The sequence below is a fragment of the Etheostoma spectabile genome, chromosome 11, assembly GCF_008692095.1.
Source record: "Etheostoma spectabile isolate EspeVRDwgs_2016 chromosome 11, UIUC_Espe_1.0, whole genome shotgun sequence".
Lineage (NCBI taxonomy): Eukaryota > Metazoa > Chordata > Actinopteri > Perciformes > Percidae > Etheostoma > Etheostoma spectabile.
The window spans coordinates 16,160,001-16,177,355 of NC_045743.1; the positions used below are offsets into that span (position 1 = coordinate 16,160,001).

Sequence of the window (17,355 nt, forward strand, 5' to 3'; positions counted from 1 at the left end):
CCATGTCATGGGAACTTTAAATAAAGCTAATGAAGAGAACGGGAAAAAACATAACTGCAAAGGTGATAGGGCTATCAAGACAAAGAAATTTGTTTAGCTCATTCATTGAGTGCAGTTAGCAACGGATTTTAATTCTGCTCCGAATGTACTATTTGCGCAGTAGATGACACAGCTCTCTTACCCCTGTAGGCTAGAATATGAAGCACAAATGCACAAGACGTGAACATACAGATACACAGCTGAGACTAGATTTGTTTCACTATAATGCATTCATCTACACAATACTTACATACTGTACATAAATAGATGTTCTCCCAATCCTCCAGTAAAGTTCCAATAAAAAAAAAATGAGTGAAAGGTAGTGCATTTTGTCTTAAATATTAGTTAACACGAAAACTTAAAATGATGATGAATGGATTTAAAACACGTTTAACAAAATGAAGGACACCAAAGTGGTTTGGTGGATGGAGGTACTACCAAAAGGACTTTTGAATAAAGTCAATGTTTTTCTGTTATGTGAGGTTGAGAGCACATGCACTCGACATGATTTGTGATGCAAGACCGAGGATAATGTGTTTTTAGTGCTGCAGCTAATATAGTCATTCACACAGCTCTCTGGGTGTATGGCTTTAAAGAGAGGAAGGGGAGCGAAGGGGAAAACTAAGAGAATGAATGAGAAGAAAGTAAGGATAGAGAATTATAGACCCGTGTTTTGAAAGTAGTTCACATTTCATTTTTTTTTTAACTTTGTGTTACTGTTACTATTCAACCATATTTAGATGTGTTGATCAGTCGTGCTAATTGATTAGCTACTTTAAAGTGCTGCAAAATATTTGTCATGTTGCTAAGCCTTTATTAACATGCTTATGTAAATGATGTAATTCTATGTTTCCCTGCTCTACACCATTGACACTGTCATCTGTGATAGCTGGACATAAATGTACCGGAGTAGAGTTATCTGGTATAACAGGTTTTCCTCCAAAGTGTGAAAAACAGTAATGCTTGCCCAAGTCTAGAATTGGGTTTTGTACAGTATAAATATCTGCAATAGTTAAACACTTATTTTTGACTTTTTACATTAGGCATTTTCCCAGTGCAAATGGACGAGCATGCCTTTCTGTTTTTTTTCTGGTGTATCACGCTCAACATCATGAACTTGCCGGAAAACCGGGTTAGTAAACACTAGAAAGCAGCATGGAGGCTATTGACAAATTGTACAGGGGTTACTTCTTTTCTATATCTGTTACATATTCACTCTCTCTTTCAAACTCGGCCATTTGGGACGATGTTCAAGCCCTGCTCGGACGGAGACGGACACAATTTGTGGCTGAGGTGACAAAGAGGCAACAAGCGTGTTAGCGTGTCCACCCAATTGTCATGTTTCCACCACTGCTGATCAGAGCTGGAGCCGATAAATACCTGTGACTGCTACCGAGTCATTTGTCCTGGGAATGATTGTAAACTTCCCCACTAAAGACAAAAGCCAGATTTTTAGTGGCTTTGTGTCCAATGGGAAAGGGTCTTCAAAGCTGTAAAAGCTTTAATGAAATGACTTGCATGTTTGCTTGTGTGTGGCAGTGTGGACAGGATCCAGCAGCTAAGAAGAGAATACCAGCAGGCAAGGAGAGAAGGAATAGTGCCGCCTTATGAAGAACTGGACCCACGACGCAGAGGACATGAAAGCAATGCACACAGGGTAAGCTCAGACCCACACATACACTTGTATTCACATGGAAAAGCAAGTCTGCAGACATATAGGTCAGGTAAAAAGCTTCACAGTCTTCCCTGTCCTTACATTTGTTCCTTTCATCAGTCTGTCCATCATCAGGTTGTCTTTCCATTAGACATTTGTATAAGGGTACCAAGCATTTGGGAGGCTTCTTATTCCCCATCAGCACCTATCCAAATGATCACTGCTTTTAGTGCGTTTGGATAGTGATCATGTCGCTTTAGCTGTCAGTCACAAGGTGCTCTTTGACGTGAATGTCTCCCGTAGGCATTGAGCTGATCGGCTGATATCCTCTTTTCACAGAGGATACAGCTACAGAGGAGATAAGTAGAGCTTTTACTCACTTGTCATCCTGCAGGCACTGTTTTTTAAATCTCAGAATCATAATAACCTTGTCACACATACACTTCTGAGCTCAGACTGGCTGAGTCATGCTGGAAGAACCTCAAAAGAACGTCTGTATTAACAGGTACATCATTATTGTGCTGACAAGAAATCACCTATAAGGTGTCATCCAGGTGTTGTACATAGGTTTCTGGTTGTCAGATATTATTTCTTGTAATTCTGACAGTGTCATTGTTTTGGCATATCTCTTTATCAATCAGACACTGGCAATATGTTTCTTCTTCTCTGCTGCCAATGTTTTCTTTTGTTTTAGCTGTTCATACGGTATATCAGTGCTAATGTTCACAGTATTTTTCTTTAAGCATATACTCAATAGGTTTTTATGGGTTGCAGGTGCATAGCAAAACCAAGTGGGCCTTTCCTCTCGCCATTTTGATGCTAATAATCCATCTCCCGCCGTTAGCATTCCATTGACTGCCATTCATTTTGGTGCTACTTTGACAGCAAATAACTTCTGAAGCGTTTAAAGACTAGTTGTCCATTTTCATTTCTTAAGAAACACAACAATGTATAATAGGCTCCATTATTTTGTAGTTCACATTATGGCTCTGTAGCAAACGTTTTTGTAAAAATATCCTAATGATTATGTCATAATGATTATGTTAATGTCACTTACAACGCAATATTGTGTCTTGTATTATGGCAACCGCACTTTAAAATACCTTTATTTGACGCCATTTTGCTTACTTTTAGTCTACCATATAATCATTGTTTGCCTGTATTTCTTGTGTGTTTACCTGTTTGTGTGTTTTTGTTTTTTGCTGTTATTGAAGAAAATGCTGCTGCTGTAATAAGGAAATTTCCCCTTTGTGGGATGAATAAAGTATAATCTATCTATCTATCTATCTATAACCACGTGACTCACTGTTGCACGGTAGAAGAATTACCTTACAGTACAGGGTAAGCTCGCAGACAATTTGGACTTACCATAACTGTTTAGGTTTAATTACTAATGTTAACTACCATTTTAGTTAGCAATAATTAGCCTGTGCCTATGTTATCTCTTAAAATATACATATGTTCTCCGTCTCTGCAAGATTCCGAATGATTGAGATTTCTCTGGGCACAGCTACCAGAAGACTTACAACTTTCAGACAGGTTGCTCACGTCAGATCTACGTAGTCAAGCTCAGTTGGAGGCTACGCAGTAGCGCTTAGCTATCACCATAAAAGAGCTTCTTATAGCCTTCACTGGTCTCCATCCAGAGCAACGGGATCTGCTAGTCCATGTATTTAACTGTCTATGAGCAAAACCTGTCAAATTTTAGCAACTTAGCATCAAGCTAGTGATTTATTCCAGTTTTGTTTTTGCCAAAGCGTTTGTACCACTGTTGACACAGTTTATTCATACATATATACATATATACATACTACTTTTTTGTCATAAAGATATTTAACCCTCCTGAACTGAGAGTTTGCATCATGGAAAATTTAGAATTCGTATCAGTTATTGTCAATGAATATGAAACCGCTGTAGGGATTTATAGCAGTCAGGCAACTTCGTGCTCATTTGGACATAGAAAATCCTTTTATTGTTTTTCCCTTTCAAAAAGCATCCAGTAAAAAAAAAAAAAGCTTAATCATTAGTCTCTCAGGGATGCAGTAAAGGTTTCTTTGAGTTCAGTGTGTCTTTTCAGTACACTCACAGTGCTTAGTCTCTTTAAGTAACTTTTATTACTCTCAATGGCTCTTGTTACACTTACATTTAAGCTTCCATGGCTCTTTAAGGAAAAAATAAAATCACCCTGAGCAACCAAAATGAGTCTAATTTGCTATAACAAAGGCATAGGTTGCTTGTAGAACATTACAGTTTAACAAGAAACTTCCACTTCTCTGTACAGGGATACTGTCAAACCTCATCATGAAATACTAAATAAATCAATCGTTGTGTTCTTTGTCTACACATTGGTAGCAAGCAACTCAGTGGTTCTATATGCTAAGGAGGAGACCCCTCGTAAGAACTGTGCTTTGTGTGTGTGTGTGTCATTATTGTGCATCACTAAGAGGAGTTAGAATACACCAGACCACGGGTCCTTGGTGTGGCGTAGGAGAAATACATTGTGCACTCGTACATCAGGAAGCACAGTAGAGGTCAGTTCTGCTTGAAAGAATCCACATACCATGAAATCCTTTTCGAAATGCAATAACTACGTCAATGCATGAACTCAATAAGTGATCTCTTCTTCGAGAACATTGTGTCACCACAGCATGTTGTATTAACAGGTGGGGCCAGCATGCTATCAATCACTGCAGACGTTAGTCTTCCTGACCTTCCACTTATATAATGTTACTCCTTTGTTCTTTATAACATTACATGGACTGCCTTTTTTATATAAAAAAAACAAGTAAAATAGAAGGGAGTAGAAAACAATAGAATTAGAAAAAACTATTTGATAGAAGTAAGATTTCCATAGGCAGATCGTCCCCAAGCTTGAAGGCTCAGTCACCCCTGGTCTTCAGCCTTGATTGTGGAATGGCTTAAATGGTGCTGCTGGAGGATTTCAGATTTAACAGTCCAATATGTAGCCAGGTGCCAGGCTTCGTAAAGAGACTACAACAGGTTTAATGTGATTCCACCATGTAGTTTTAGTAAAAAGCCTTGCAGCTGAGGTTTGCCGAGCCTGTAGCCTGCCAAAAGCGTTTTTAATTAAAACAGGTGAAAAGAGCATTGTATTATGGAATGGAATGGAATGAAGACATGTATAGTGTCTTTAAAACTTAACATACAATTATTTCTCTTTATGTTGATTGTAACAACAGTTTAGTGACATGGTGACTATAGTTTATAGGATATATACTGTATGTTCATTTCCTGGTAATAGCTGTATTTTGTTTGAATTAAAGCATGTTTGCATGCTTTAATGTATAAAAAAAAACCACATTGTTTTTCTCATACTTTCTATCTGAATATACTTGTATCTGAAACGTTCCGTATCAGTGCCTGTCTCTTCGAGCCCCCCTCCCAAAAAGCCCAGTCTTCTCTGATTGGCTTGTGAGAAAAATATGGGGCCTTTTACAAAGGTAGTTCTGAAGCTGTGGGTGGAGCTACTCAGATGTGGAGTGGAATATTCTAACAAGCCTGCACGTTACATGAAAAAGGGAGCCACATTTGAATGGCTTGTTGTCCCATGTACAGTATGTGCACAAGCAATAGACAGCTGAGTTTTTTATAAGTCCTCTTTAACTTGGAATCCAACGGAACACCACAAAATCACCCACTTTTGTAGACAACGCAGCATTAAGTCAATTGTTGAGCTGATTAGTTGATAAATCAATTTGCTGATTGTCAGAACATTGTGTGACTTGATACTAAAATTAATCTTTCTGGAATCTAGACTGTTTGTTGGACAAAAGTAGCAATTTAAAGATTCTGCCTTTTGTTTCCATTATAGTTTCTAACATTTTATAGACCAAACAATTGATCATTGTCATATTAATTGAAAATGAAAAAAATTACAAGTTGTACCTCTACTCAGTAGTTTATTTTAAATTCCTTCTGGGAAGTTATACTGAAGTTGTATGAGACTTATGCAACAAAATACTACTAAATATTACTAAAATCAATATTGAATGGTTCAGATGCAGAGCCTATGTCCGTGAATCCACTGTGTGTTTATCCAAAGTTATACCTGGCCCACTTTAATTCAGATCTTAAAGTCATTTGGTTTGTGACCAGCCAGGGGCAATCTCCTTTCCCCTGCGATCGATAGCCACACATTACACCGTTCTCTGCCTCCAAATGAGAAAACTTTGTTGTTGTTGTTGTTGTTTATAAAGCTGAGAGGGAGAGCAATTAGCATGCTTCAGAGGTGGAAATTAAGTTTGAAGTTTGAAAGTTGAAAAAAAAATCAAAAGAAAAACCGACCAGTGGCAGTTGCCGCAGTGCCTAACAAGCCCCACTCATTAAGGATGATGCATTTATTAATTAAAGCAGAGGCGATTATTTACCTGACCGGCGTTCTGTGGGAAGTGTAGAGGGAGAAGTAATGGTTATGGAGGTGAGCCGACGGCAAACTAATTCAATTTTACTTTTATTGGTTTGTTTGTTTCTCCTTAAGACGTTTTTGTTTTTTTTGTATAGGATTTGCTGAATGACTATGAAAAGTAAAAGCAATGGGAACTTAAGTATAGAGAGAGAGAGAGAGAGAGAGAGAGTGTTCCTCATGCAATGTTGCCACTGTATTTTTCCCCCATGGCTCCATTACCATTTCATTGATTCATGGTTATGGGTTAGCTGTCTTTGCTAGCAAAATTATGTTTGCCTTAAAACAATTATCAAACGAAAAAGCCACACCACAAGTTTGTTTCCAAGTGAGTGCATTGTGTGCTTGTGGGTGGGTGTATTTTGGAAGCCAACAACAGACTTTCTCCCTTAGGAGAAGGGAACTAAATCAACAGGGTGCTGTTGTCACATTTGCGTACACACAGTCCTACACAGAGGGTATGGAAGCCAATTGTTATAGTGGGCGGTGTGACACAGCCTTTATTATAGGATTTAATTATAATGAAAAGCCTTCATCTAATTTTTCCTGTTCTTTGGACTTAGTTATGTCTGTTCATTTACAGTTAGTCAGTGAATACTAATGGAATTTTTTAGTATGATGCAGAATGAAATAGCATGGGAGCCTCAGATTTAGAACCTACTGAGGTACTGCAACTGTCTGCTCACGTTTATTTTGATTAATCCCTAAACTTGTGTTTATGATGGGAAAGGATTTCTGGGCACATGTTGGAATGGATTTTTTGCCTAACAAAACCTAATATAAATTGCTTACCACAGCTTTAAAATATGAAGTAACAATGTTCTTTGGTCATTATCTATCGCTTTTCACGTTGTCATGAGACTATAAGGTCAAGGAAAAGTGGGGACATTTTTAATCTTAAATGAAAAATCATGTATTCCCAACACTGACCTTCCACCTTCATGTAACGTAATATGTAACTGTACTGTATTCACTGTATTACAAGCATTATGCCAACACTAGAACTCCAACAGTTAAATGTCCTAGTCATGCTGATTGTATTTATCTGTGTTACACTAACCTGTATTCTTGCATTTAGAAACCTTCTGCTTAAAAAAGAAATTGGAAAGAGAGTGCAATGTTCATTCCATGGAGTCAAAGGCTCTTTTTAGTTACAGATTCAGACTACTTCTCTCCATTATGGTTCTGTCTTTTTTTCCCCCAATCTCTAAATGGGCCCTCTTACAATGCGCCTGACAGTTGCTAAGCACATAGCTCAGTAAGAAGAGCCTTTTAGCTGCTTAAGTTCCAGTCAATACCACCCCCACAAATATTGGCAAACAAGAACAAGTGTGTCAGCTGGAATGAAAGTTTTGTTATTTAAAATCCAACCAATAGGAATGAACGTTAGGACAAGAGCATGATTCATCTGTTTGTGTGCCTCTATAATTCACAACCGTATCTTTGTCTTCCTGTGCGTGTCCTCCTTCTAATTTTTATTATTTTAAAAACTGCTCATGTTTAGTAGTTGAAAATTAAAGAATGGTGGTGTCAGAAGACTAGGAATCTAATGTTTAGATTTGATTAACTCTTGCATTTGAGCAAACGTTGACAAATATTTCACGTGAGTGAAATTCATTTTTGCTTTTTTACCAATATTTTAGCTAACCTAATGTGCAAATGTATTTATATTGAATATATATCATTGCTCATATACTCTACGTCGACTGGACTCAGAATTGTTCAGCATGTGCTTCTCTCACATTCTCTGCCACGCTCCAAGTTTGGGTATTCCAATGTGTTTACCATTACCATTTAAAATTGTGAAGACCACAGACCCACTTAGGCGTTAAAAGCATTAACAGTACTACTGTTACAAGCACTTTTTTACTCTTACTCAAGTAATTATTTGGATGACTACTTTTACTTTTACTTGAGTCATATTATTCTGAAGTAACAGTACTTTTACTTGAGTACAATTTTTGGCTATTCTACCCACCTCTGGTCTGCAGGCAGCTGCCGTTGTGTCGGAAAAACACAGACTGTGCGTTCACTTGAAACTCGCAATAACTAATTTTAAGTTATTGTAAAATACCCTTTTCCAATCTGGTGCTTGTTTTTGTCATTGACCAGCAATGCACTTTTGAAATAAGTTATTGTTATTACTTTATTAATCAATTTATTTTGACCATATGGCCTCAGCAATAAACAAGCCGTTCTTTAAAATCTGAACACAAAACTGTCATTTTGTGCTCCTTTTTTATATGTTAAATTATATACATTATAAATATATTATATATAATTTGGTTCAGGTACCGTTTAGGCAATGTATTTATCTATTTAGCACCGGAATAGTATCGGAAAAAACCCAAACAATACCCAACCCTACTTTTGTGATTGTTATTGATGAATAAGTTATCCATGGCACCATCATCTTTAGTTCACCCTCCCTTGTTCTATGGGTTGCAAAAATGGAATTGGTAGTTTTAGTAGCAGCCAGATAATAATGGGAAGGCAGCATTTAAAAGCAGGCGTCGCTATTACCTTCAACAAATAATGTCAGGAAAACATGTGGAATAAATTCAGTTTGGTTGTTATTGGCAGGAAAGATCAAAAATGGAAAAAATGCTCCTGGACATAAAACTGGCAGAATTGCTCATCTGTACCACCTCCAGATGTTGCCCATACACGGTTAAAAGAGGATCTTGTATCATTTCCTGTTGATTAAGACTGAATTCCCTGGACTGTCAGAACTATGTCCGGTCCTGTGCTTTATGTAGACTGCTGTGCATGCCCTTGTTTGTGTGTCTGCCGCTATGTTTTTACTGTAAGTGTATTTGTTTTGTGTGTGTGTGTGTGTGTGTGTGTGTGTGTGTGTGTGTGTGTGTGTGTGTGTGTGTGTGTGTGTGTGTGTGTGTGTGTGTGTGTGTGTTTGGTTCAAGGTTTCAATCCTCTGAACTGGGTCCAATAGTCTCTTTAACCTTGTCACTGTAACCACCTAGAGACAGTCAAACCATTGTCTGATTTACAATAGGATTTGGGAAAATCCCAGCATGTGATTCCCATAACCTTTCTTATTTTTATCTTGCTTTTTTTGCCCATTTTAAACTTACTTCATCCAGTTATCTGATGCCTTCTCTTTGAATATGGGTTGCATTTGTTAGTAATTTAGCCCACCTTACAAATTAAAGACTTCATAAAGGCTTCAACAATTGTGTATTCCCTGTATAGTGAAACATTTTAATTCCCACAACTTCCCTTTTAGTAACTTTTTAGAAAACCCCAATACTGGTGTTTTCAATACGCAATACTGGGTCACTGACAGTGTCAACCTGGGCTAAGACAGAGTTTTTTTTTTTTTACAATGATAACACAATTTAGTGTCACATTCTGTGGTTATGTGGGTACATCAGTCAATATCACCAACAGAGACCCATGACTAACAATGAACACAGTTTTTCCATCCTTTAGAAGCAGAATAAAACATTGCCACTGTACAGAATATCCCTCTTAATTTAGGTCAGGTCTCTGATTCTTAAGGGGATACTTCTTTCTAATATTTCTCTCACACAGATGCATGACTTGTACAGTCTTTCCTCTATGTTGACATGTTGATGGCGGCCCACCATCGTAAAATTTCTGCCGCCACGGTATAGGGCAGATGCACAACAGGGTTTCTGCTACGTACATCGTGCAGCGCCGCTCCTTCAGCTGTTTATGAAAAGTCATAAAGTCGTAATTACACGACTCTGCAGAGCTGTCTGCCTCTGCTGCTCTACTGAACTCAAGCAAACTGTCATCCGCCCTCTCTCCCCGAGCAACTAGAACAGTGACAGGACGTCATCACTCGCAAAGTCATAGCAACCAAGTTAACAACAGGGCGAGTACTAGCTACTTGTCACTCAATCTAAGGCAAAGTGACAAAGCAAGAGCATACTGCTCAAAACCAACATGAAAAACGGAGCTAGTAATGTTCACTCGGCATTTTGTTTTGTTGTTAAACTGTGTGTAAAATGAGTGGTGACGTTTAATCACCGGTTTCAGGTAACCTCCCTACGGTACCGTATATTTGCTGGATGGTTTCAAGGTAACAGTCAGTAGCCAACATTAGCAGATAAGCCCGTTGACAGCAATGTTACTGTTCATATTTTGGTATCTGACTGTGGTGGTCATAGTGACGGAAAGTGTGATGTGAGATGCTAAAAAGAAAAACTACACGCTGTTTTCAGGTAACGTTCATTTTTGAAAAAAATTCTAGGGGAAACACTGTTGTATCCTGAAAGAATCAATTTGTCTCATTGTGTTTCTTATGGTTGACCATGAATCGATTAATTACTTTATATAGTGTCATGTTGTGGTACACCCTATAGGTTTACATGATGTACATGATGTACAAACAAACGATCATTCCTGTTATATGTAAGTAAGCTTGCTTTCACACCCTGCACATACACGTACTTTACAGTGCAGTTGGTTTATGATGCAAATATCACAACAGTGTTGTGATTTTCATTGATTCAGATCATGCAAATATGATTTTACTAATGGTAACCTTTGTTTATTGCCAAACAGTAATTTTTATATATTTTGTATATTTTTTATTGGCAAAGTGAGGCACCTGGCCTTAATTTAACTTAGCATATGTTTCACTTACTGGAGACCAAACTTCAACTCCTAAAATGTTCATGTGACTTCAGCCATTATAAAAAAGAAATAGCAGTTACCTTGGGTGTTTTATAGGTGGGCGTGCGGGGAATCGAACCCCAACTCTCTATAAGTAGAAAATAATAATAAGTATAAATGGACAACAGTAAACCTTGAAACTGAGTGGAGCTCTTTGTTATAACAGACAGGGTTAAGAGAGCTGTTTGTGCTCCACATACTGTCAAAACTGTTTTTCAACTCCCTCTCAATCCATGTTCTCTCTTTGGTTCATGTTCTTTCAGCATTTTGTCCCTTTCTTAACCTCTGTCACCCATTCCTCACTCTCCAGTAAGAGGTACATCATTATTTTCTTATTAAATAGGACATTGGAGATTAACCCTATGTGGCTTACAATGTTGTACACACCATCAAATTATACCTTTTATGTCAATATTCAATTTCTCCAAATTAATGCAGTTTAAACACTTGTTTTTGCATCCAAGAGCTAAGATCTGTGGCAATTAAAGAAGGTCGCAAAATCTTTGTAATCCAACCTGGAACTGCAGTGTCTTAATTGGAACCTTTTTATAGTAAATTCAAAATAACAAATCAAAAATGCAGTGGAGTGATTGTGTTGACCAATCAGAAACTGTCCTCCTGACTACACATGTAAATACTGTATAGTCTGAGCCAGTTCAATGAAAAGCAGAATTTGAATTTAAGACAGAGAAGGTAAAAAAAATGAAGAGTTTTGTTCTTCAACATGCCGACTGTGCCAAGTAAGACCATATTTCTCCAGTCTTGATTATAAATGCCAGCTTTGGGTGAACATAAATCTACAGGAACTTTCTATTCCACTTTACCCAACCAAAGACTGTACTGCTGGCAACAGACAGACACACACACACACACACACACACACAGACTGCATTTCTATTCTGATGTTTTAAAGGGGATGCATTTTAAACAGGCCTAATATGTAATTTCTTGCCCATTCCGTGCCCCTCCCCACACACACACACACAAACATACATATTTACAGATAGTAAGAAAAAGTTCAAACATGTTTTAGCCAGCCAGCATGCTAACACATGCAGTACATGAACACACTTCACACACACACATGCATATTTGCACACCCCAATGCATACTCACTCATATACTGCCAAGTTCAAGCACTAAACCCCAGGTTTTCTCACAAAAAAACAGATTAGTGCGATTAGAACCCATTGCTCTGACCATATTCTCTCCATTTTTGTCTCTGTCTGATCGCAGCCTCAGTGTAATTAACTTATATATAACTAGCAGCTCAATTGCATGATTGAGACTTTTCTAAGCTAAGCACTAAGAAAAAGCTATGTATTTACTTTGCTGACAGATTTGACTAAGAATTTAATCACATTGCAAATTTTACTCATTGCTCAGAATGAATAAGGTTTAGTGTTTGGCATCTCTGGGTATTTTATCATCTGACAAATCAGCATTAGAAACAGCAGTTTTAAACCCATAGGGCTCCGATTTATGTTTTCTACTGTGGGTGCTCACGGGTGCACGCCCTTTAAAAAAAGTAGTCAAAAAATGTTCGCATTTCAGAACCTTAGGTACAGTGGCCGACACAAACACACATGCCTTTTAACTCGACAATAAAGCAAGACAGCGCCACTTCTCACAAATACAGATAGGATTGGAGATGAAAAGTTTAACTGACACGTAACCACGATCAGCTTTGTGGGAAATTAAGAATCAATGGACCAGGGGACATTGACATAACCAGTCACACTATGACAGACGTTCCACTTAGTACCAACTGCAATTTTAAATTTTAAATGAATGTAGCCTACTGGCAGTCTGGCACAAGTGGGTGCTGAGTATTTTCCATAGTATCGGTGCCTATGGTCAAACCTGCACTCCCTTGTTGGCTTCAGTGAATGCAAGAATGACTGACTGGGTTGAAGAACTGATTGCTAATACACAATGTATGTTAGAAATGGTGTGAACAGAGATCTGAGTGAATAAGATAAGCTTGTTTGCAAGGGTTGTGTGGCGCAGGAATGACAGACAGAATCGCCCTGAGAAACACACACACACACACATGCACATTTGCATGCAAAGACATGAGCATACACACATGTGTACATAGTCATGCATCTGCAGACAAACACATACTTTTCAGTCAGACGGTGGTGTTTCCTGTGTGATCATGGGGTTGAGCCCAACGCTGTTTCTGACTCTGGCCTTATATGGACAAGTAGAGCGTTGGAACGGTACAAATGTGCTGAATCTAATGGAACAGAAAGGAAACTGGGCTCATACTGATGGTCCATAACAATTGCAAGATGAAGAGAAAGAGAGGGATCAGGATAGAAATAATAAGATGGGAGAGAGAAAAGGCAAAATCCAAGAGAACTCAAGAGAACTCATTCCTAAACATTCTTTCATGTTCTTTTATTGTTGCCGTTATTATCTTTCGTTACCTCCCTACCTCTCTTTTTCATTTCTATCCCACTCTGTGTGTGTGTGTCTGTGTTACTGTGTGTGTGTGTGTGTGTGTGTGGTGTGTGTGTGGTGTGTGTGTGTGTGTGTGTGTGTGTGGTGTGTGTGTGTGTGTGTGTGTGTGTGGTGTTGTGATATGAATATGAGCATGCCTAGCAGCAGGTCAGGAGTTTGTTATCCCCAAGTCAGACCAGATGGGATCAGTGCCAACTCAGTGGACCCAAACACATAGCTGTATCTACTGGGACCAGCATAGACATACTCAGACACACACTACAGCTATGATATACATCCACTCACTGTCTCAATCAATAATAGAGATACTTTCATGTTCAGACATTTATTGTTCCTCTGTCTCCCATACATTCTTTTGCTGTCTCTTTTCAGTTCCCCTGAACCTCTGTACCATTGAGCTAAACTCTCCCTCTCTCTCACACACACACACACACACACACACACACACACACACACACACACACACACACACACACACAGAGTCATGAGGTAATCTTCAGCACGGTTCGGTGGTTATGACTGACTGGAACAATTAACAACTGACTCATCGTCAGAGATTTGGGGCCATTAACAGTTAAATCATTCACACCGACTGACCTGATAAGATTGTGTGCGTGCGTGCGTGCGTGTGTGTGTGTGTGTGCGTGTGTGTCCGTGTGCGTGTGTGGGGTGAGGAGCTAACATTAGGCTCATATAAAAGAGCCACTGCAGAACATTGAGCTAAATGCATAACCATTTTGAGTCAGACTGTTCTATGCCAAGTCACACAGCCTTTGTTTGATTTGGCTGGAGAATAGTGGAAGCAAACCTGGTGTTGATAGAGATCCCTTTACACTCACACACACACACACACACACACACACACACACACACACACACACACACACACACACACACACACACACTTATCCAAGCAAGTATAAATATCTAAAACAATACAATCATGGCCTACAATAAGCCTAATTATGTCACATTCCTGCAACAGTAAGACTCACTCCTTTACAAACACTTATTTCAGAGAACTCTTGGAGCTTACATCTTACAGTTTGTCATGCTGTTCTTTTCTCACCAAAGTAATGGAAATCTAACCATAGACAAGGGGACATGTTCTGACTCTGTTGGAATAAATCTCTTCTTGTGAAAAGACAGAAGCATAGTTGTCATTGCATCATATTGTACTGACTTTTTTTTGTCAAGTGAAACTGTAAAATTCACCATGTTAATTTCAAATATCCAAATCAAACAGCCATGACTTTTATTTTCATAATGGATTACTCTGCAGATTATCTTCACAATTAATTGTTTTGTCCATCAGATGTCAGAATCTTTTAGAACAAATTCCACCACAACTTTACAGAGCTCCATGTGACATATATAAATGTCTTGTTTTGTTGGCTGACAGTCTGAAAACAAAGGAATTCAGTTCATCAGCCTATGTGGCTAAGAAAAGTAGAGAATGCTTTTGCATTTATGCTTGAAAAGTTAAATAAACTATTATTTGATGATCTTAATAGTTGTTATTTAATTTTCTTTGATCAACTAATCAATAAATCAACATTTTTTAAAGCTCTAGTCATGACCCAGAGTTTATGTAATTTCGTAGAGAGAAAATAACAAATACATCCTCTTGTTTCAGTGTTTGCGATTCCCCTCCTAGGCTAATCTGTTTACTTTAAGACTATTAAAGTGCTGGTGTTAGCTAAAACATTTTCTTGGAATTTTATAAAAACACTAATTAGCAGTATTACACTTACAGTATTACCAACAACACATGCACAGACACAGAAATTATTTTAATACACTACCCACACATATAATGATCCATCACCCACACAGCGAAGAAGACCAACTTGTGGTCCCCAGTTCATTAAACTCAGTTTAAGTCTTTTCTCCAAATACAGATGAATTCAAGAATTATGGGCAATCATAATTGCCCATAATTCAATACCCTCTGGAATAATTTGATGACATACTGGTGGATTAACAGAAAGTAAAAGAACACACAAGGTAATTTGAGAGAAAAGAAAGATGAGATGGGATTTAATTTGAGGGAATGAGATGACAATTGGACAGTGCAGGAGGTAGAATTCATGAAGGAAAATGAGAAGGGAGGAAAAAATACAGGAGTAATATCAACAAATGAGCAAACTGTTGAGGGTCAGAGATGGGCAGAAAAGTTCAAAAGAGGCAGGGAGAATGAGGTGGTGAGGTAGATGAAATCAAGAAAGAAATATAGAGAGAAGGGTATAGGGGAATGGAGGGGGTGAAATGGCAAGCATGAGTGGCGCGGATGGATAGATGGAAAGAGAAAAAGACTGAAAAGGGAGAATTATGCGGTCATTATGAAGGAATGTTAATATGATTAGTGAATGACTCTGACCTCGCTGTCTGGAACTGGTGCCTGGCTGGTCTGATGACTGCTGAATATCTGACACACACTCACACAAAGAAACACTCACTGAAACACACATAATATAATATAAGGATGAAAACATACATCAGACCAATGCCAAAAACAGACACACACACAGTGCACGGAAGAATAAACGCATGCTTTCACATTAACTCAGAAGTATGGAAGCATGTCTGAATACACATATTTCCTCATAAAAACACACACAGAGACAGAGACATACACAGACTCCCTCACTTGCATGTGTGATTTGTGTCTTCTCTCTGCCAGCAGGGCAGAATGAGTCAACATGTCATGACTTATTATCTGTGTTTAACACGCATGATTCCTTACAGTCTCATAAAGTTTGGGTCAAGATCCAGAACTGCTCATGAATTTGTGGTTGCAGGGTCCCCACCATAGACTGTATATCAAAATTAACAGTCTGTGGTCCCCACATGGCTACTTCAGTAATTTGTTTGTGCCTTGGTCCCAGGGTGAGAGACAACATTCATCATGTAGGCCCTGACATGAAAAACTGAAGAAGCCTTTGTTCCATGATTTAAATCTTTGGCTGTGAACTAGTAACCTTAACAGAAGTTTACTGTGGTCTATTAGCTTGGGAGGTTGCAGTTGTAGCACACCCCAATAGGATGTGTTTGCGTCTTTTCATTGTCTTTTGGAAGCCAATTCCCTCTGCCCAACTCTGCATGCTTCTTGTATTATTCCTTTCTTGCATTATTACACCTGATTCACTGGAAGTTGTGATGATTATTAAATACACTCTCGGACAATCACGTCACAGGTCACATAATTCTGAAAAGTTGTCCCAATCGTAGTAAAGCATAACAACACTAGCTCAAATAGCATTGTTGCTAGGAGAACGACTATTATACTACTATTAAAATAGCCATGCCTTATCTAAATGTGTCTAGACAAGGGCCTTTACAGTATACATTTTTCAACACATGTACACAATGGCTATTGCTCCCAGAGATCTAAGCCCTGCATGTGTTTTCATCTGGTATATGGGCCATATCAATATCACATGCAGAAATAAAAATGATCCTTTAATCTAGCGTGAAAGCCTCTCTTGTTGCAGTGCTGTTGGCAGAAACGGTTGAAATAATACAGTTTACTCTGTAGAGGTCATTTGCGGTTGTGGCCATGGTCGTGAGTTTCGATCGATGTGTGTGTTGTTCCCTTCAAGCACAGTTTATGCATCTTGATGTCGTTACGTCTTGTCAAATCTTGATTTCTATTAGGCTCTCAGGGCTTCTATTTAGGCTTTGAGAAAGATGCCAAAAAGCAAAACACACACACACACACACACACACACACACACACACACAGACACACAGGCAGACAGATGCCAAAACCAACACTCTCATCCAGGTGTGTGTGTAAAGAGTGATGAGTTTTGGTCCAGCGAAGAGTGTTATCACCACTGGCCACTGCGCTGTGGACAGGACAGATAGCCAACTGCCATGCGTGTGTGTATGTGTGTGTGTGTGTCTGTGTGTTGTTTGGAGATTGTCAGCGATTCTTAAAGCAGCATAGAGCTCTTGGGTTTCTGAGAGAAATATCTGACATTGAAATATGGTGAGTCATCTGGTAGATAAGAGATGGAGAGGAAAAGACTGGAGATTGAGAGTCATACACTCGTGAGTGTCAGTGAGTTTCACAATAAGAACAATTTTTAAAGAAGTCTAGATG

General features: G+C 38.6%; 1 protein-coding gene across 4 annotated transcripts in view; it reads left to right on the top strand.

Moving 5' to 3' along the window:
* pard3bb (par-3 family cell polarity regulator beta b) overlaps window positions 1-17,355 on the top strand; it is a 217,349-nt gene that overhangs the window by 159,914 nt on the left and 40,080 nt on the right. For 3 of the 4 annotated variants that reach the window (XM_032529556.1, XM_032529554.1, XM_032529557.1), the window contains exon 22: window positions 1,576-1,696. In XM_032529556.1, the coding sequence (XP_032385447.1) occupies window positions 1,576-1,696 (121 nt within the window). The remainder of the gene's footprint in view (window positions 1-1,575; window positions 1,697-17,355) is intronic. The other variant, XM_032529555.1, reaches the window with a different exon arrangement.